The sequence below is a fragment of the Euwallacea fornicatus genome, chromosome 33 (assembly GCF_040115645.1).
Source record: "Euwallacea fornicatus isolate EFF26 chromosome 33, ASM4011564v1, whole genome shotgun sequence".
Taxonomy (NCBI): Eukaryota; Metazoa; Arthropoda; class Insecta; order Coleoptera; family Curculionidae; genus Euwallacea; species Euwallacea fornicatus.
The window spans coordinates 1,718,442-1,735,485 of record NC_089573.1 but is presented as its reverse complement, the minus strand read 5'-3'; the positions used below and the strand labels follow the sequence as shown (position 1 = coordinate 1,735,485).

Here is a 17,044-nt window from a genome sequence, read left to right as displayed (position 1 = left end):
TGTCCAAATTTTAAACCGAAGTAGGCACGTTATACAGGGTGGTCCACTTTTTTGTAGCAGGATTTTAACAGTCGATAGACAAACTTATTTTAAGAAGAAAAGTTCATATCAACATAGGCTCATAAATGCTTCGTCTTAAAAATACCGGGCGTTGAAAATTAAAAAAATATTCGATTATTTTTTTATAACACTCTAACCTTTAGAGATATTTAAACAAAATTTGGTGTACAGCATCACATTGTATAGTGCCATATTCAGTAAAAATATTACGGCCCACGAGCAACTAGTCTCGGAGTTGTAGGATTTTACTATCATAAAATTCAATAAATTACTAATACGGTCCTGTCTAAAGTCAAATTTCAATTTTTTTCTTAAATAAGTAATTCATTCTCTACAAAAAATGTCTCTTGACATTTTTTCGTATCTGGCTCTGTTGCGTAACAAATTTGTATTCTTTCATTAAATAAAACATAATTTTAATTAAAAACATTATTTAAATAAAAACAATTTTTTAAAAAGAGCTACAAAAACTCACTTAATTTAAAGTATGTGTTCAAAATATGAACCGTTTTGTTGCACACATAATTCACATCGACGTCTAATAGATCGGAGAACCCCAATTAAATTATGATTTCTCAATTCAATGCACGCATCTCTAATGCGGCTAATAAGTTCTTCCCTTGTTGTCACAGGAGTTGCATACACTTGTTCTTTTAAAAATCTCCATACAAAAAAGTCCAACGGAGTTAGGTCGGGGGAACGTGGAGGCCAAGCGACAGGCCCCATTCGTCCAATCCATCTTCCCGGAAAATTATGGTTCAACCAGTTCCTTACATTTCTATGAAAATGAGCTGGGCAACCGTCAAGTTGGAACCAACCCATTAATCTCAAATTCAGCGGAATTTCCTCCAACATATTATGCATTTCTGTATTTAAGAACTGCAAAAAATTTTCTCCATTTATGCGTTCTGGCAGAAAATATGGACCGAACACTTGATTGCTGTTAACTCCAATCCATACATTTACACTAAATTCTGCCTGAAAATTTCTTGGTCGAATTGCATGTGGGTTTTCGTGTGCCCACACATGCTGATTATGAACATTTACGACACCTCTACGAGTAAAGCACGATTCGTCAGTCCACAATATGTTGTTTAATAAATTTTCATTCTGTTCAATGGAGTTAAGAACCCATCGACAAATAACTAACCTTTGTTCTTCATCTCCTTCATGTAAACCTTGTACATATTGCAAGTGATAAGCATGTTTGTGATCTTTTTTCAAAACCCTAAGAATTTTAGATCTAGCAACACCAAGGGTGACCTACACTTTTCGGCTACTTGTTGTCGGATCCCTATCAAATTCACAAAGAATCTGATTGTTGATTCTCTCTTGCCGGATATTATTTCTGTTTTGTCGTTCGTCGTGTCTAATATTCAGTCCATAAGCTGCAAATTGTCGGTGAATGTTCACAAACACTGAAGGATACGGATGGCATGTATAGAATTTTGTGAGTCTGGAACGCGGTTATGGTTGAAAGACGAGCACAGATAGATCCGTGGGAACAACTGTCCGGGAACTAAAAGCTGGTCTACGCCAAGCATGAAACTCTGCAGCTATTGCAAGGGAATTTGTGAACGCATCAAGGTGCAAACAAACATCAGAAATGTCAAACGCATTTTGTAAAAAACCAGAAATGTAAAGCGATTAAAACTGAGGACAAAACCTTCTCTTTCGAAAATGCTCAAAGCTAACAAGAACCGATTCGCAATCGAAAATTTCTCAAGGAAAAAGAGACGGAGACAAGTTTTTTTCGGGCATGAAAACCGTTTTAATTTGGATGGTCCTGATAGATATCGATATTATTTTTATGATTTATGTAGGATAAAAATATTTTTAAGCAAGGGTGGCAACTGGGGGGGGGGGGGGTGATGGTATCGTGGTGTGGGCTGCGATAGGGTACGACGGAAAGACTGAATTAACATTTTGTTCGATAAAAACGAAGGCAAAAAATATATAGAAGTCATTCAAGAACCGATCGTTGAAGGAGGGAACAAATTAACGAGAGGGAGGTTAATCTTTCAGCAAGACAATCCACCTGTTCACACAGCGCGAATATTAAAAAATTTGTTTGAAGCGAAAAATATTTCAGTCTTACCCCGGCCAGCTCGATCACCAGATTTCAACATTAATGAGAATTGTTGGGGAAAACTTTCTCGAGCAGTTTATGCACAAGGAAAACAATTCAACTCCATAGAGGAATTTGATATTTCCATTATAGAAAAGTGGGCCAAAATTCAAAAATAATAGATACGAACACTTTTTAAATCGCTTCCAAGCCGATTGGTGAAAGTCTTGGAAAACAACGAGGGACCAACACGCTGCTAAATAGAAAACTATAGAGGTAATCAGCAGATATAGAAGGACTAGCCTATGTTTTTTGTAGCCTAGAAATTCTATTTTATTTTCGTATTTCAACCAGAAATACATTCCTGTTATCAAAAAGTTCTTTTTTGTTTATTGTCTGCAATGTTGTAGAACTTAAAGTGATAAAAAAGTCTTTTCCACTAGAATTAGAAATTATTAGAAAAAATTGGGGCGGCCTATAATGTTCTCAATGTTTTTAGATATTAATTCGATGTGTCCATTCCATCCGGCATAGAAATTCTCGAGATACACGGTCAAAGGTTGAAAAGGGCGAAAATTTGTTATTAAAGTAAGTGAACCCAAATTAACCTGAACTAACCTCCTTTGGAAGATTTCCGGAATTTTTTTGAAGTTTTGGATCATTGTTTTTTGCCTCAAATCGACTTATTTGGGCCATGTAAGATGCCAATAGTACAGTTATGTTTTCGTAGAAAAAATTTCAAATGCAAAGGTTAGTTTTTAGGTACTAAAACAAGAACATATTTTCGATTGCAGCTGGCCTGTTTTCAGCTAATTGTTCGATATAAATAGCGAATAGTTGCATCAATACCCTACGGTTATCATTTACTGAGACGTTATTGTTTATTAATCTGTCATTATATTTACAATATTACCGAAAAGGCAACATTCCATTAAACAACACATAATTACGAAAATTAAATAATTTACGAATATAATCAATTGTTAAGGCAATAAAGTGATATTAATTGATAGTGAATCGACCCTCTTCTAATTCTTAAAATATTCATAACTGAAGCACATGGTTCCAGTCCACATCGATTTTAGTCAATTTATCAATAAATAAGAGCGCATTGTTGCGATTAAAGAATTAAAATTCTATAAGTTCTCAATGGGATTTGGATCGAGTGAATACTCTGACGATTCTAAACTTGTAATTTCTTCTGCATGAACTGTTCTGTGTATTGTTAATCCAAGTTTATTATGTAGGTTTAATAATGGACTTAATAAACATTTTCAATGTAAATTTAGCTTGTCATATTCTGTGAAATGAGACTTAAGAGAATTAAAGGGGTGCGCGTTAGGATGCATGCCTGCCCTAAACATTTCTGCAGCCCTTTTGATAAGAATCGCCTTATATGGGAAAGTTAAGTTAATATTAGTGCCTCTTGCTCTTTCACTGAGAAGGTGATCTCTCACTAGGCCAAACCGTTTTTGACTGTTAAAATGCATGTAGATTTTCATCGAAGAACATGGCCCTATGCGGTCGCAAAATAATTTTTAGTTTAGTATAAATTTCAAATCAAAAAATATTTGAAGTTTTATATTAATTTCCTTCTACAAGAGTAAACCACCACTTTTTTATAACAGGTTACGTCCAATAGACATATGTTATGTAGGTTCCAGTAGTCAAGTCAACCACCCTGTACATCGTTTTTAATTGCATTGCACTGTATATTTTGATTAGGTCGAGACCCTATCAGAAAGGTAGTAAATTGTAAATAGAGTTAGGGTTAAGTTATTGTTAAGGCGATGATGTACCTCTTTGGCACGCCTGTGGTAAACTTTGATTGGTGCGTGAGAATTCCCACCGAGTTACTTTGTCGGCTAGGAAGACTTTGTCGTCATCGGTATTACTTATGATAACCTTTGTCGGCCCTTATGATGCAGACGCAATTATCGCAGACGAAGGACTTCTTATCAGATTCAGGACCACAATCCAATGCTACGGCTAGTGCACGTGGTGTCGATTGCACCCTCAACCAGGTTACGCCCATGCTGCTCCGCCAGAGGGTTTAGTATTCAAGATTTTCCCGAAGACGGAGAATTCCTATTCTATTCCAACACCGATTCCTGCTGATATTCGATTCGATATCAAAGTGAAGACAAAAGCCGGGTCCACCCTCATAAACACAACTTTGAATTACACCCTAGACTAACGAAATAAAAACTTACAGTTATGTAACGGCACCTATACCATCACACTATTTTGATAAATCTGGATCTGGATTTTTTGGCTTTAAACCGAAGCCCAATGAACTTGCAATCTTGTCATATATTACAAGAACATATATAATTTCCGAGATTTCGTGAGCGAAAATATCTATCACACAAAATTTTCAGTTGGGCATTTTCTGCGGTCTGAAACTGAAAGAAATATGACCTGAATTGATTTTATTTTATATTTAGGTTTGATTAATTAAACCCTCAACTTATACGATAATGAGAGGAATCTTAAAAAAGTGCAAAATTTGTTTAATACAAATTTTCGGAGAGGCCATTCCTGCCATTAGAGTAATTCACAACATTGAAAAAGTGTCTTGTTCAGAGGGTTATGTGTAAAATTCACAAGAGAGAGAGAGAGAAGAAAAAAAAATTAAAAAAACATAATTAGTAAACTGCTTGAAAAAAAAACATTTTATGTCTTGTAGAAAAAGCTCATGCTGTACGATTGAAAAAAATAGCTGACTATTTTGCAGTTTCCAAATTTTCTGTGCGTGAAACTCTTAGAGTTTAAACGCAAAGAAAAAGCTTGAGCAGTACAAAATAAGAGCAATATGACGATGATAAAATAATTCAAAGAAGTTTCTGCGAAACTACAAAAACTTCTTTTCATTAATGAAACATCTTTCTCCATAAACGGTAGCGTAAATTCCCAAAATTATCGGTTTTTCAACGTTTATATTCTATTAAATATATCATCATAATTCGCAATTGTTTTTATATCATGATTATATTCAAAATTCGACTCACTCGCAAAATAAAGAGAAATAGTTATTGAAGGAAATTTCAATATGCACAATCTGGATCTTCGTAATCAAATTATGCCAAAAAATTCAAACTTAAATATAGAAAATCTGTGCTCGAATGGATGATGCTTCTCCCCATTTTACAAATGCTATTAGGAATTTTCTTAATCAAGAATTTCCTGATCGGTGTTTTTCCTGGCCCCTCCGCAAATGACTTCTTTCTTTCGGGCTATTTCAAGTTTAAAATTTATAGTAATCGAAATACAGAATATGGAAAACTTACATCGACTACGTGCTTTTTGCAACGAAATAAATCCAAATTTCGTAAGAAATTCTCTACGAGCACCTGAAGATCGTCTTGCATACTGTTCAGAACGACAAGGACATTTTGGACATTTATTATGAACTATGTTTACTTTCATTTTAAAATTTGACGCCTAAAATTTAATTATAAATTTTAATTGCAAGTGTGCTCTCTGTTATCTGCACGAATGTGCGGAGGTATAATTATTAAAACTAAATATTGGGCTAACAACATCATATATTCAAAAATAATGAAATCGTAGAGATTATCTAGCCGATTAACTTAATATATTTTTTGCCCCATTTAGCACTAAAATATTCGAGATATCGACAAGTAACGCCTGAAAAGTGGCGAAACTGGGTACTGGTACCTCCCGTTTTTTTTATATTTTATGTGTTTTTTTTTCATTTTATTCATTTAGGTTTTATATCGACTTTAGGTCAATTTTACATTTCTTATAATCGAATAACACATATCATGGTCTTCTCTATATTTTCTATGAATTAGGGTCCTATAATTTACATTCACATCAAAACACAAATTTCCAATTTAAAGAAAGAAAAATTTCTATACAGAATGTCACATACTCGAGTCTATGTGTGTCGGAAACGGTAAGAAGTACTATGTCGGTTACATAGAGGCAAAATAGCGAATTTAAAAAATCAAAATACTTTCGGGAATATACGATGAAAACCGAAAGAAATAATTTCCCTTCTTCTCAAAAAATATAAAAATTATAATTTGCAGAAAGCTGATAATGAAATATTTTTAGAGCAATTCTTTTGTGGTTTTCTACTGCTGTGATCCATATTTTTATCCTACAATTGGTTTTTGAGATATTATAAAGAACTGCTTTGGATTTTTTTAAGAGCGTTATCTTAGATTTTCACAAAATTAGAATATACACGAAATTTCCTTTTCAATGATGTACTATGTTGGAGTATTTTAGTCGATTTTATATGTAAGAAAACTTTTCCATCTAGAGGGTCTTAAATTGCATTGCTATGTCAAGTCAACAAACGCCAGATCGCAATTCGTTCATTGATTTATTACTTAGTTCACTAATTTCATTAAACATTTTTAGTTTACTTAGGTAAATATTGAAAAAGGAAGTATTATTGTTCAACATCACAATAAGCAACTTTGCCTCCATTTAACCGATTTTTATCTCTTATCTTTTCCGAGATCCCTATGCATACATAGCCTGGAATTCGTTACATCCTATATCTAATGAGATCATATAACTTCATACCCCTTGCCAGCGTCTCTGTGTATATATTTTTTTATAACAAAATTAATTTTTCTTCATGTATCCTATGAATTTACATCCTGCAATATTCCCTCAAAGCAATCTGCAAATTTCCAAGTTAGGGCTGTCCGAATTGGCAAAAACAGGATTTTCTAAATTACTGCCATTTGAGTTTATATAATTTCGAATCCCTTTCCGGTGTCTTTGATGTGTAAGTTGTATATGAAAAAGCATTTATCTATATTTCGTGTTAAACTGAGTTCTGGAACATCTTGTCAAAGCAATCTACAAATTGACCATTTAAATATGTCGAAATTGCCGAAAACATGAGTTGTACAAAAATGATTCTGTTTGGAATTATACGCAATTTCGAGACCGCTACCAGCAGTTCTGCATTTTTTTTTTTTTTTTTTTTTTTTTTTTTTTGAAAGAACACACTTTTTCCTTTCTATTTCTTGTAGATTAGAGCCCTATAATATCCCTACAAAGCAATCTACAAATTTCCAACTTAAAGGAGTCCGGATTGGCAAAAACGGGATTTTCTATGTGATCGACTCTTGGGGTCACATACCTAAAATCTGTTCTCAGAATCGCTAGAAGATAATTTTGTATGTAAAAAAGCTTTCTTTTATTTAAATTTTCTTGTGAATTTGAGTCCTATAATACCACTACGCAGCAATATGCGAATTTCCAACTGAAAGATTACTAAATTGACGAAAACATGATTTTCTGTTTGATTACCTTCAGGAATCATGTAATTGCAAGTCCATTGCTAGCAGCTCTATGGTATGATTTTTATATGAAAGAACATATGTACTTTGCCCTACCCTTTGTATAAATTGGAGTCCTATAACATTCTTTCCAAGCAATCGACAAATTTTCAACTTACAGATGTCAAAATTGAAAAAATAGATTTTCTATATGATTAATCATAAAACTTGAAATCCGTTCTTAGTATAAGTGGAATGTAATTTCTATATGAGAAAGCGCACTTTTTCCCTTAGTACCTGCGAATTTGAACTCTGTAGAATCACCGCTAAGGAATACGCAAGTTCCTGCTACGGTTTTGTCTAATTTGGGTGGAAAATGTAGAAAATAACATGTTCCTCGAATAAATTATAGCTGCTAAAGCCCTAAGATATTTACGCTAAAACCTCATAAAAACTGGGCAACAATTTCTTAAGATTATTAATGATATTGACCTTAATTTGATGACTGAAAGGGCAATTATGCAATGAAGCCCCAATGCGTTTTTATCGAACTCTCAGATTTGCTTCTACAAGTAATAATTCAAAAGTGTATTAATGCTAATTCGCTTACACTGTTTTACGTGCATACATATTTCAAACAAATGCTTTGTTCGCGTGTGACTTTAAGAGTTATTTAATGAATAAATAAATGTTTCACCTCATTTGACGCACAGTATAATCTAATCGTCTCTTGATACGCAACAAAAAGTAAATTAATAAAACCTTCGGGAATCGTTTCGCAATTTAGCTGTGCTTAAAGTTAAGCTCGAGGAATGAACAATGAAAACTCTTATATTATCTCTTAGGAGTAGAATTTTGTCCAAAAGGGTACCAACGCAATCCTTCGCTTATGAAACGAAAACCGCCAGTTCCTGGATGGTGTTAGCAGTTTTACCTTTCAAAAGTGGCAACAAGAACTTGCATACTTTGTAATAGGATTCCGAGAAGTTCTTCCAGGAAAATCAAATTTGCTTATAATATGTAAGGCACGAAGTTCTACTTCGGGACAAAGGCACGGAACTTACAACTTACAACTCTTTTTTTATATCGATTCAAGACTCCTCGGCAGATTTAGGCCTCTGCTGATGCATCCTATTATAAAATAGTTATTACAACAGTTGAGGAGAATGTCGCAGAACGGCACTTATGAAAATAGAGCACTTTAAGTGTCCTCCGCTGCCCGAAGTTCATCAGTACCTTGGGATACGCCTTAATAGGGCCCCTGTGAACGTAGAAACATTGTAATTATAAAGGGCGATACAAGAGCCATTTATTGGGGAATGTTCGTTTGGGCTTTGAGGAAGCTAATTTCGTCTCTTTCTCTGTTTCGTCTTTAATGTCAGGGACGTTCCATTCCTCCGGGTGTAAAACTTAATTTACGCGCATTGACTTACGGATAATGCATCCACAAATACTCGTAATTATGATAGTTTTAGTCGACGCCTATCTCGGTTTAAGGAACGAACTGGTCTGGGAATAAATCAACCGAAAAAGATCTCGCTTTTTCGGTTAAAACGGCATTTGGTGCTAAAGACAACATTGGCATTTAAGTCTGGCACGACACTGACTTTAACTCGATTTCACTTAATACCTACTGAAGAGATTCTGGATAACAAAACTAGAGCCCAGTTAATTTTAAAGTCGCTCTGGAAGTTCGAGAGAGTATGGGATATGGTTCGTATTTAAGGAAGTTTAAACTTTCTGAATGTTTATTGCTTCATCTTCCTCATGTTCCAGCAGAGGTGAATATTGAAAAACTTTGCCGCTGTGTACGTATGTCTGAAACGCGGAGTAATAACTTATCCATAAATTTCCAATCCAGAAAAGCTTTTTAATTTTTCTATCCTCGTTTCACACTTATTATCGAAGCGGGACTGTTTTCACATCGCAAAAATCCATATGTGTGATGAAGAGTATTTACGACCGTCGAAAATATATTGTCTCCAAAATTTCTGAGCAAATGAATCACAAAAGTTACTCCACCGTAATATGTTTAGTATAAATGGTTGTAAAAGTTACCGTGATTTATAATATTGGGACTTCTGATTTAGAGAACAGTCGCGAAAGTGTGACAGATTTATTTTCCTCGGTTTGACACAGTTCTAATTATTTTTTCGCCCTCTTATAGTTGCACACAGGGGAACCATCGATCTTGCTAAAGGGAAACATGATAGCAGACAGACCCTTGAAGAGGTTCGAATAAATTGCACTGTACAACGGGCATTATAAAAAATTACGGAATTTAATGTATATCATGAGTGATCCTTCTCAAGTAGAAAGAGATTGAGGATCTCTTAGATTAAAACAAAACATTAAATTCTGAAAGGAGTTTACCTCTATTGATCATATCTTCACCCACGGTCAACAAAGCGAACTTTTTCAGAAATAGAAAAATTAAGTTGATTTTTGTGGATTATGCAAATTATTCTAATTTGTAAGATATTCTTGAGAACTCGTCACTAACACGGATCAATTACACTCACCTAAGTTACCCAGGTACTAAATATCCAATCAGGTTACTTCGGGTTAATTAACACCTAGACATTCAACGATTCAATATGTGCTCCACTTACCAGATTTCGGTGCTTTTGATTATCTAATTAATTTCATTAACTATGCTTTATGCTCATACATCTCCGATCTCTGGTTGTTCGTTCAAGAGAAAAACGATAATTAAAACTTTCGCTTCTTTAGATATTTACCGAAATACTCAGCATTCGTCACGTATTAAAGTGAGATCTAAATGTGTAAGAAATTGCCTTTTGAAGTTCCAAATTTTCATTAAATTTACTTCGAACTCAAAGTGGAACATTTCGGTATTTTTGAGACGTTGTTTATTAATTTGAGGATTTGTTTAAAGTGAGAATTAAGTAAATCGTAAAGTGAGTTAGGCCCCTCCAGGACATGTCTGGCGAATCACCAAATGCGCTCCCTAGGTAGTTATGTGAGGAAAAATGTGCTCGCTCGTCTAAATTTATTAATAAAATCACCCAGCACAAAAAAAAACTCAATAGAAAAAATACAAATTTATAATTTTACTTTCAGTCCTTGCTTCGATTTCCTTTAGCATTGGATTTATGCAGATTCCATCTCCTTGAAATCTGTTCAATTTGCCAAATTTAAAGAGACAAATTGAGTTATTTAATTTAACTCTCATAAATATACGGAAAAAAAAAAGATGAAATAGGCACTTCTATTTAACTTCCAATCCCAGTTTTGGTGGTGTGGTTTAGGAACTAAGCTCGATTAGCTGCGTTTGGAGTTTGGCATGGAGAATGGAGAGAAATAAATGAGAAAATTAAAAAAGCCATAGTCGGGTATCTGTGCAGCGACGGGATTTGCTGCAAACTATGCACAAAAAAGTGCTAGGAACGAGTTCAAAAATTGCGTTTTCGGATGCAAAAGATTGAATAAAATTAAACCAAAATATCTATAACCCGCACAAAGGATTTTAGTTCCCAGGAGTAGCTCTCCTAGTTTTACCATCCTTCACAATGGTGAATATGGTCTATTTTCTCTAAAGCCTTAAATAGTGACTGTTATCGTGCTTATGCATATAGGGTTTCTATGCTGATAATCAGTGCCCATCTCCCATGACAAAGTATTGATATAAGTTTCATTGAACATAAACACTTACTCTGAAGGGTAAATTTACATAAAATAATCTACTTTAGGTGGTAGTTCTAGATCTATACGTAAGATTATTTTGACATCTCGTTGTGCCGCATATCGTGTGTAACCTCCTACCGGAACACGTATAGTGCTAAGTTCTAGTTACGTTTATAGTTCAGCTCGGCTAACTCACTTTAATTTGCGACCTAAATGCATATACAGCGCTTGTAAAAACTATTGCAACACCTTCATAACTTTCATAAACCCGATATTTGCAAAAAATGCATAAATACGTATAATTTCATTTAAAAAAAGGTACTTAATGTATTATTGTCGACGTTCAAATTTTCCACTCCTGTCCAGCCCCTAGTACCACTTTATTGTCCGAACGGAAGAGTACCAATTGGATTATATCAAATGAAAGGTAGTTCATTAAGGGATAAAACTGTATATTCAGAACTAAAATTGGATCTACAATTTCGAATAAAAAACGTACATATTCCGAAAAGATTAAAGGTTTTAATCTTTGTTCCCTAGATAGAATTCATTCTTATTTTTCTTTGAAAGGAATGAAAAAAATAACAATAAGACATAGAAATTCGAAATAGTCTTCTATGTGAACATTTTTTTAAATACAAAATATTTTGGTTTTCATAGAATTTATCAGTAGTTGAATCGAGTTGTTAGACATCTACCACACTTAGAATATTAAAAAAAAATTATTTTTTATCTAAGAAGCAAAGAATTAAAATTTCAAACCTTTTATTAATATGTATTATTATTATATTATATATATCATATAATATATATTTTATATTATATTATACTGGGTTGTCAACTAACGGCACGTCGGATGATTACAGCCTTGTTTATAGTTTTTTGCTAAAATTCTTTTTACATTTATATGTACGACCTTATAAGGTACATTTAAAAAATATTTTCATTTATACAGGCTCTGTCAAAAAAAATATACAAAAAAAATTATGTTTTTTTTTAATGAAACACCCTATATTGCATTTTTGGATTTTATATTCAATTTTAATACAAGCTTATCAACACGTTGGCAATCTTAGAGTTAATAGTTTTCAAGATGTGTGCAATTGAATGTTGAAAGTGATACTTACAGATATTTGCAAAATAGCAAATTGTTAACAATCGGAAAGGTATTTGGGAAGTCCTTTTTCTTACAATACAATAGAAGGTCTGCATTTTAGGATGGTATCACTCTTCGATTAACACTTTCTACAGGGTGTCCACAAAAATATAGCTAACTTGAACACCAAAAATTGGTCAAAACTTTAGAATTTCGAATGGAAGCCTACTATTATTTCGAAGAATCATGAAACTACATCGGAAAAGAATCTATGTTCACATTTGGAAGCTGCTCTAAAGTGGGGAAGACCTCGAACAGCAAGTGGTGGCGATAAAGCAACAGACCTTCTCTTGTCTATTCATGAAAACCCTTACAGTTTGCCGGCAAACTTTCCGATAAATGTGATGTGCCTACGAAATCAGTGAGCAACCTTTTAAAACGAGAAAAATTTCATCCATACAAAATTTCCCTTACCCAAATTTGATGCCTGAAGATTTTGCTCGCAGAATAGAGTTCTGTGAATTGATCCAAGAAAAAGTAATTCAGGTTAATAGGTTCCTTTCTAGAATTTTATTCCCGGACGAAGCAACGTTTTGCTTAAATGAATCTATTCATCGACATAGTTGTCGTTACTGGTATACAGATATTCCTCATTAGATGCAGATTCTGCATACACGACATTCGCAAAAATTCCATGTACAGATGGGTATAATTAGCCACCATTTCATAGGGCAATTTTTCATAGAGGCAAAACGAAATAGTTCCATCAATCGCTGCAATTTTTTCTGGAGAACGAAGGGATCAAGTAGCAAATAATATTTGATTCCAACAAGATAGTGAACCACCACGTTGTAGCTGTGAGAGAATATTTTGATGATATTTTCTCTGGGAGATGGATCGGTAGAAGAGGCATAACAGAATGGTCGCCACGATCTCCAAATCTTAGGCCTCTCAATTTTTTTTTTGCGTCGATTAAAAGGTTTCGTTTACAAAAATAGACCACCAAATTTAGATGATTTACATCTCAAAATTTAAACAGAATTAAAATTAATTACAGAAGCAACCCTGGATAATTACATCAAAGAGTTCGAGGGATGACTGATTCATTATCAAATTGTTACTGGAGTCCAACTTGAGCATTTATTGTGGGAAATTAAATTTTGTTTGGCTTAATAGTGAGTCACTTTATTTTGTATCTAATAATTTTATTTTTTGAGGAAATTGTAGATCTAATTTTAGTTCTAAATATCCCGTTGGGTGCCTTCCTAATTATCTTTCATTCGATTCGATTGCAATAGGTACCTCTCCATTTGAAAATGAAAAGTTACTAGGGGACCTGGATGGGGGTGAAAAACTTGAATATCGAAAATAGTATATTAAATAAATTTTTTAAAATAACATTGTGCGTGTTTAAGTATTTTTTTCAAATATTGGATTTATGAAAGTTGTAAACGTGTCGCAATACTTTTTACAAGCGCTATGTACACATACTTCAACTGATGTTAAACCTTACGAGTATGATCAACTTTCTGCTTTATAATTATTTGAATGTTAAAACATTCAGTATCTAATTAAATGAAACTCATGGTTCTAATCCGACATAAATTGCCATAGAGTAAATAATTTATTATGTTAAAAGTAATTTCATAAATGGGAAAAGTTTGTAGGTGCGCCAATGAAATGGCCTCCACCTGGGAAATCAAAGGCAAAACAAAGGGAAAATCAACTCTTCTGAAAACGTACTCTGGCTATAAAGAACTCACGTTATAACCCATTTCATTCAACCTTAACCGTGTCAAAAAAGTATTAACTAAGGAGGAACTCCTGAATTTTTTACGGAGTGTTAATCCAACCAGACTGTAATTATCCAGAAACTTAATTTTGAGGGCTGACGTCCCTATTCATTATTAACGGCTAACCTTATTTCTAGATTCCTTTCAAGATCTGTCGGTCCATTCTGGACGTTCTAACGTTCCGTCTTTTTCGTCGCCCTATTTAATTAAGAAAAAATTCGGGGGCAATTGATTTAATTGTATCTGAAGACCTCGCCTCAGGATAAAGCCACTGATTTATTACAATGACGCATAAGGCCTGGACTCACTAAAGTTTTCAAATTTCCATTCAGTATTCGTTAGGTTTTCCCAAATAAAACTTGGTTCATAAACCTCACCAAAGGTGCTTGTTATGGTTTGTCATGCAAGAGCTTTTCAGTGAAAACGTTTAATTTTATTTGGATTTTAGGAAAGGAAACTTAAAAATATTATTAATTGCAAATCTCCCTTAATTATACTATAAAATTATCAGCCAGATGCTGATAATTGTACAGGGTCTTTGTTAGTGGATGGTAAAAAATTAAATGGATGAAACATGAGCTTATTTTAAGATAAAAAATTCATTTAAAGGCGTGTCCTAAATTACTGCCATTTTAATTTACAGAATGTTGGACCTTAAGTTTTTTCCTCATTAATTTCTCTGTTATTCGGAACGATAATTAAGTCCAAATTAATAGTAACAATAATTTTAGCATTACGAACAAACTGAAATAACGAGTCAAAATATCATACACAGCGTTATTTTATTCGTGGTCGTGCCCAATACTTTACATCAAATCATTTTTTATCACATTTTTAGATTTTACTCATTAACTTCTTTTAATGATTTGCGTCTTTTATTAGTTTTTTTGCGTTTTCAGTTCTTAACATCTAAAAATATCATAAAAAATTCTGATGTAAAATATTAAGAACGACCACGAAAAATGTAACACCCCGTGCGGTATTTTAAGTAATTGTTATATCATTTTATTTATAATACTAAAATAATTATTACTACCAATTTTTTTGGTTAATTATTTTTACGAATAACAGAAAAATTAATGAAAAGCGAAAAAAAATTAAACTTCAATACCCTGTAAACCAAAATGGAAATAATTCAAGATATGCCTTTATGTGAAGTTTAAATTTTAATTTAAGCTTGTAATTTTCCCATTTCATTTTTTACCGTCCGTTTAGAAACATCCTCTATAGTATAGTTCTCAGCCAAATTTGTTAAGTGTGGCTTACGTTTCTTAACACTTCCTTCAATTATATCTAGTACCAGAAGCTCGGATTCCATTCACAGCCCGAAACGTATCATCAACCTCCGTATTCATCAGTTGGGACCCTCCAGATATCGACCTGATCAATGGTGATTTCCTCGGCTACCGATTAACTTGGAGGCAGATGAATGGCCCAAATATCACTCAGGAGAAGTATATTCGAAATGCCAGTGTTACTGTAAGTACTAATTCCATGTAACAACGCAGTAATCATCGACAAAGTACACGTTTAATGTGCCATAAGTTATAGTACATGTTAACTTTTATATTTAGATTTATCGCAGCGTAGTCCTAAATCGTTAATGTTTGAATTTAAGACATCATAAAAATTACGCATAAAACACCCATCCTTTATAATTTTATATGGGTTGTCAAAGTACCACTGCAAATGAGCCCAAGTGATATTTACGTTTATTGCCCTTTAGTAATCTTTTTGTCTCAACGATTATTGTTTGATCTTAGTACTTGAAGATATGTATGTAATAGAGCTGAGAGCCGATATAAGTTTCAAGGAGCGCCATTAGTTTAAAACTTTCAGGGGTCAAAACAGCACTAAATGTTCTATAATTTGAGATAGGTTCGAAAATTTCTATTCATTACTAATTGATGGCACAATTCTGCTTCCCGAAGGCACTTGAGCATACGTGGGGTCAATCCCCAGGGAGTCACTCACATAAAGTGTCTTACAGTTAGAAGTAAACCGCGAACTTTACCTTTAGATCGTTTTAGCTTCGAACACCGGGTAATTTCATGTCTTGATTAACCGCAGTTAATTCATTATTGTCACTGACTATCACTTATAACCTACCCTGAATAACCGCAACCGACGCCTGCAAATTTGAATACTTGTCTTGACTTGACATGAAGTAATGTATGGAATATCATATACAGGTCTGCGAGAAAGTCACAAATAATATTAATATATTTTCAAGGAGCGGTTTACAAAAAAATCTCTTAAACACGTGAACCGATTTTGAGTTGAAGGTATTTTTTGACTATAACATAGAATAGTTTCCTTCAACTGCTTATCTGCAACGCTACTCCATTTCTTTCAAACGAAAACATGTCTTGTGTGGAATCGTAGAAAAACTTTGAAGAATTAAATGTTAGCATATCTTTTATTTTTCTTCAATTATACGGTTATTGGGAAGTAAAAAACTCGTTTTAAAACAAAAAATAACGAATACCTTCTTAGTCCCAACTACAGGTTATTTAACGTAGCAGATGCTGAAAATGTCCTTCGCCTTCGACTTGGCATGGTCTCAGGCGATGGTAAAATCCGCTGATGAAATTCTGAATGGCCTCAGCCGATATGTTCATTGATTACGGTCTTTAGGCCTTCAATATTAACCGATCTATTTTGATAAACCTTATCTTCCATATTTCCTCAAAGAAAGTAATCTGACGGAGTTAAGTCTGGGGATACGGGTGGCCATACAGTTGTGCCACGTCATCCAATCCAGCGCCCCGCAAATATTTCATCAAGATATCTTCTGATATTAACGCCGAAAAGTAGGGGAGCGCCGTCCTTTTGAAACCAAAATGTTTCAGCAGGTATATCGGGACTTATTTCGTTGGGAAGCATAATAGCTGGAACAGGCACCAATTCAAAACTTAAAAAATCTAAGAGGCGTTCAGTTCTAACGTTTTCTTCAAAAAAGAGTTAGGTTGTCACTGATATCTGCTCATACGCTTACTTTCTGAGGGCGGTTCGTATGAGCTTCACATATGCGTCTTGATTTTTCCAACTTCAGAAACAATTATTGAGCCTATAATCACTCCTTTAAAAAAAAAGTTGCTTCATCTGA

At 33.8% G+C, this 17,044-nt stretch overlaps 1 protein-coding gene across 7 annotated transcripts in view; it reads left to right on the top strand.

Annotated features, from left to right (window-relative positions):
• Positions 1 to 17,044, top strand: part of Ptp99A (Protein tyrosine phosphatase 99A) — a 286,683-nt gene that overhangs the window by 222,210 nt on the left and 47,429 nt on the right. For all 7 annotated transcript variants that reach the window (XR_010733676.1, XM_066299450.1, XM_066299452.1 and 4 more), the window contains one exon: positions 15,233 to 15,414. Coding sequence is in view for 6 of the 7 variants with exons in the window: in XM_066299450.1 (XP_066155547.1) it covers positions 15,233 to 15,414 (182 nt within the window). In the remaining variant the exon portion in view is untranslated. The remainder of the gene's footprint in view (positions 1 to 15,232; positions 15,415 to 17,044) is intronic.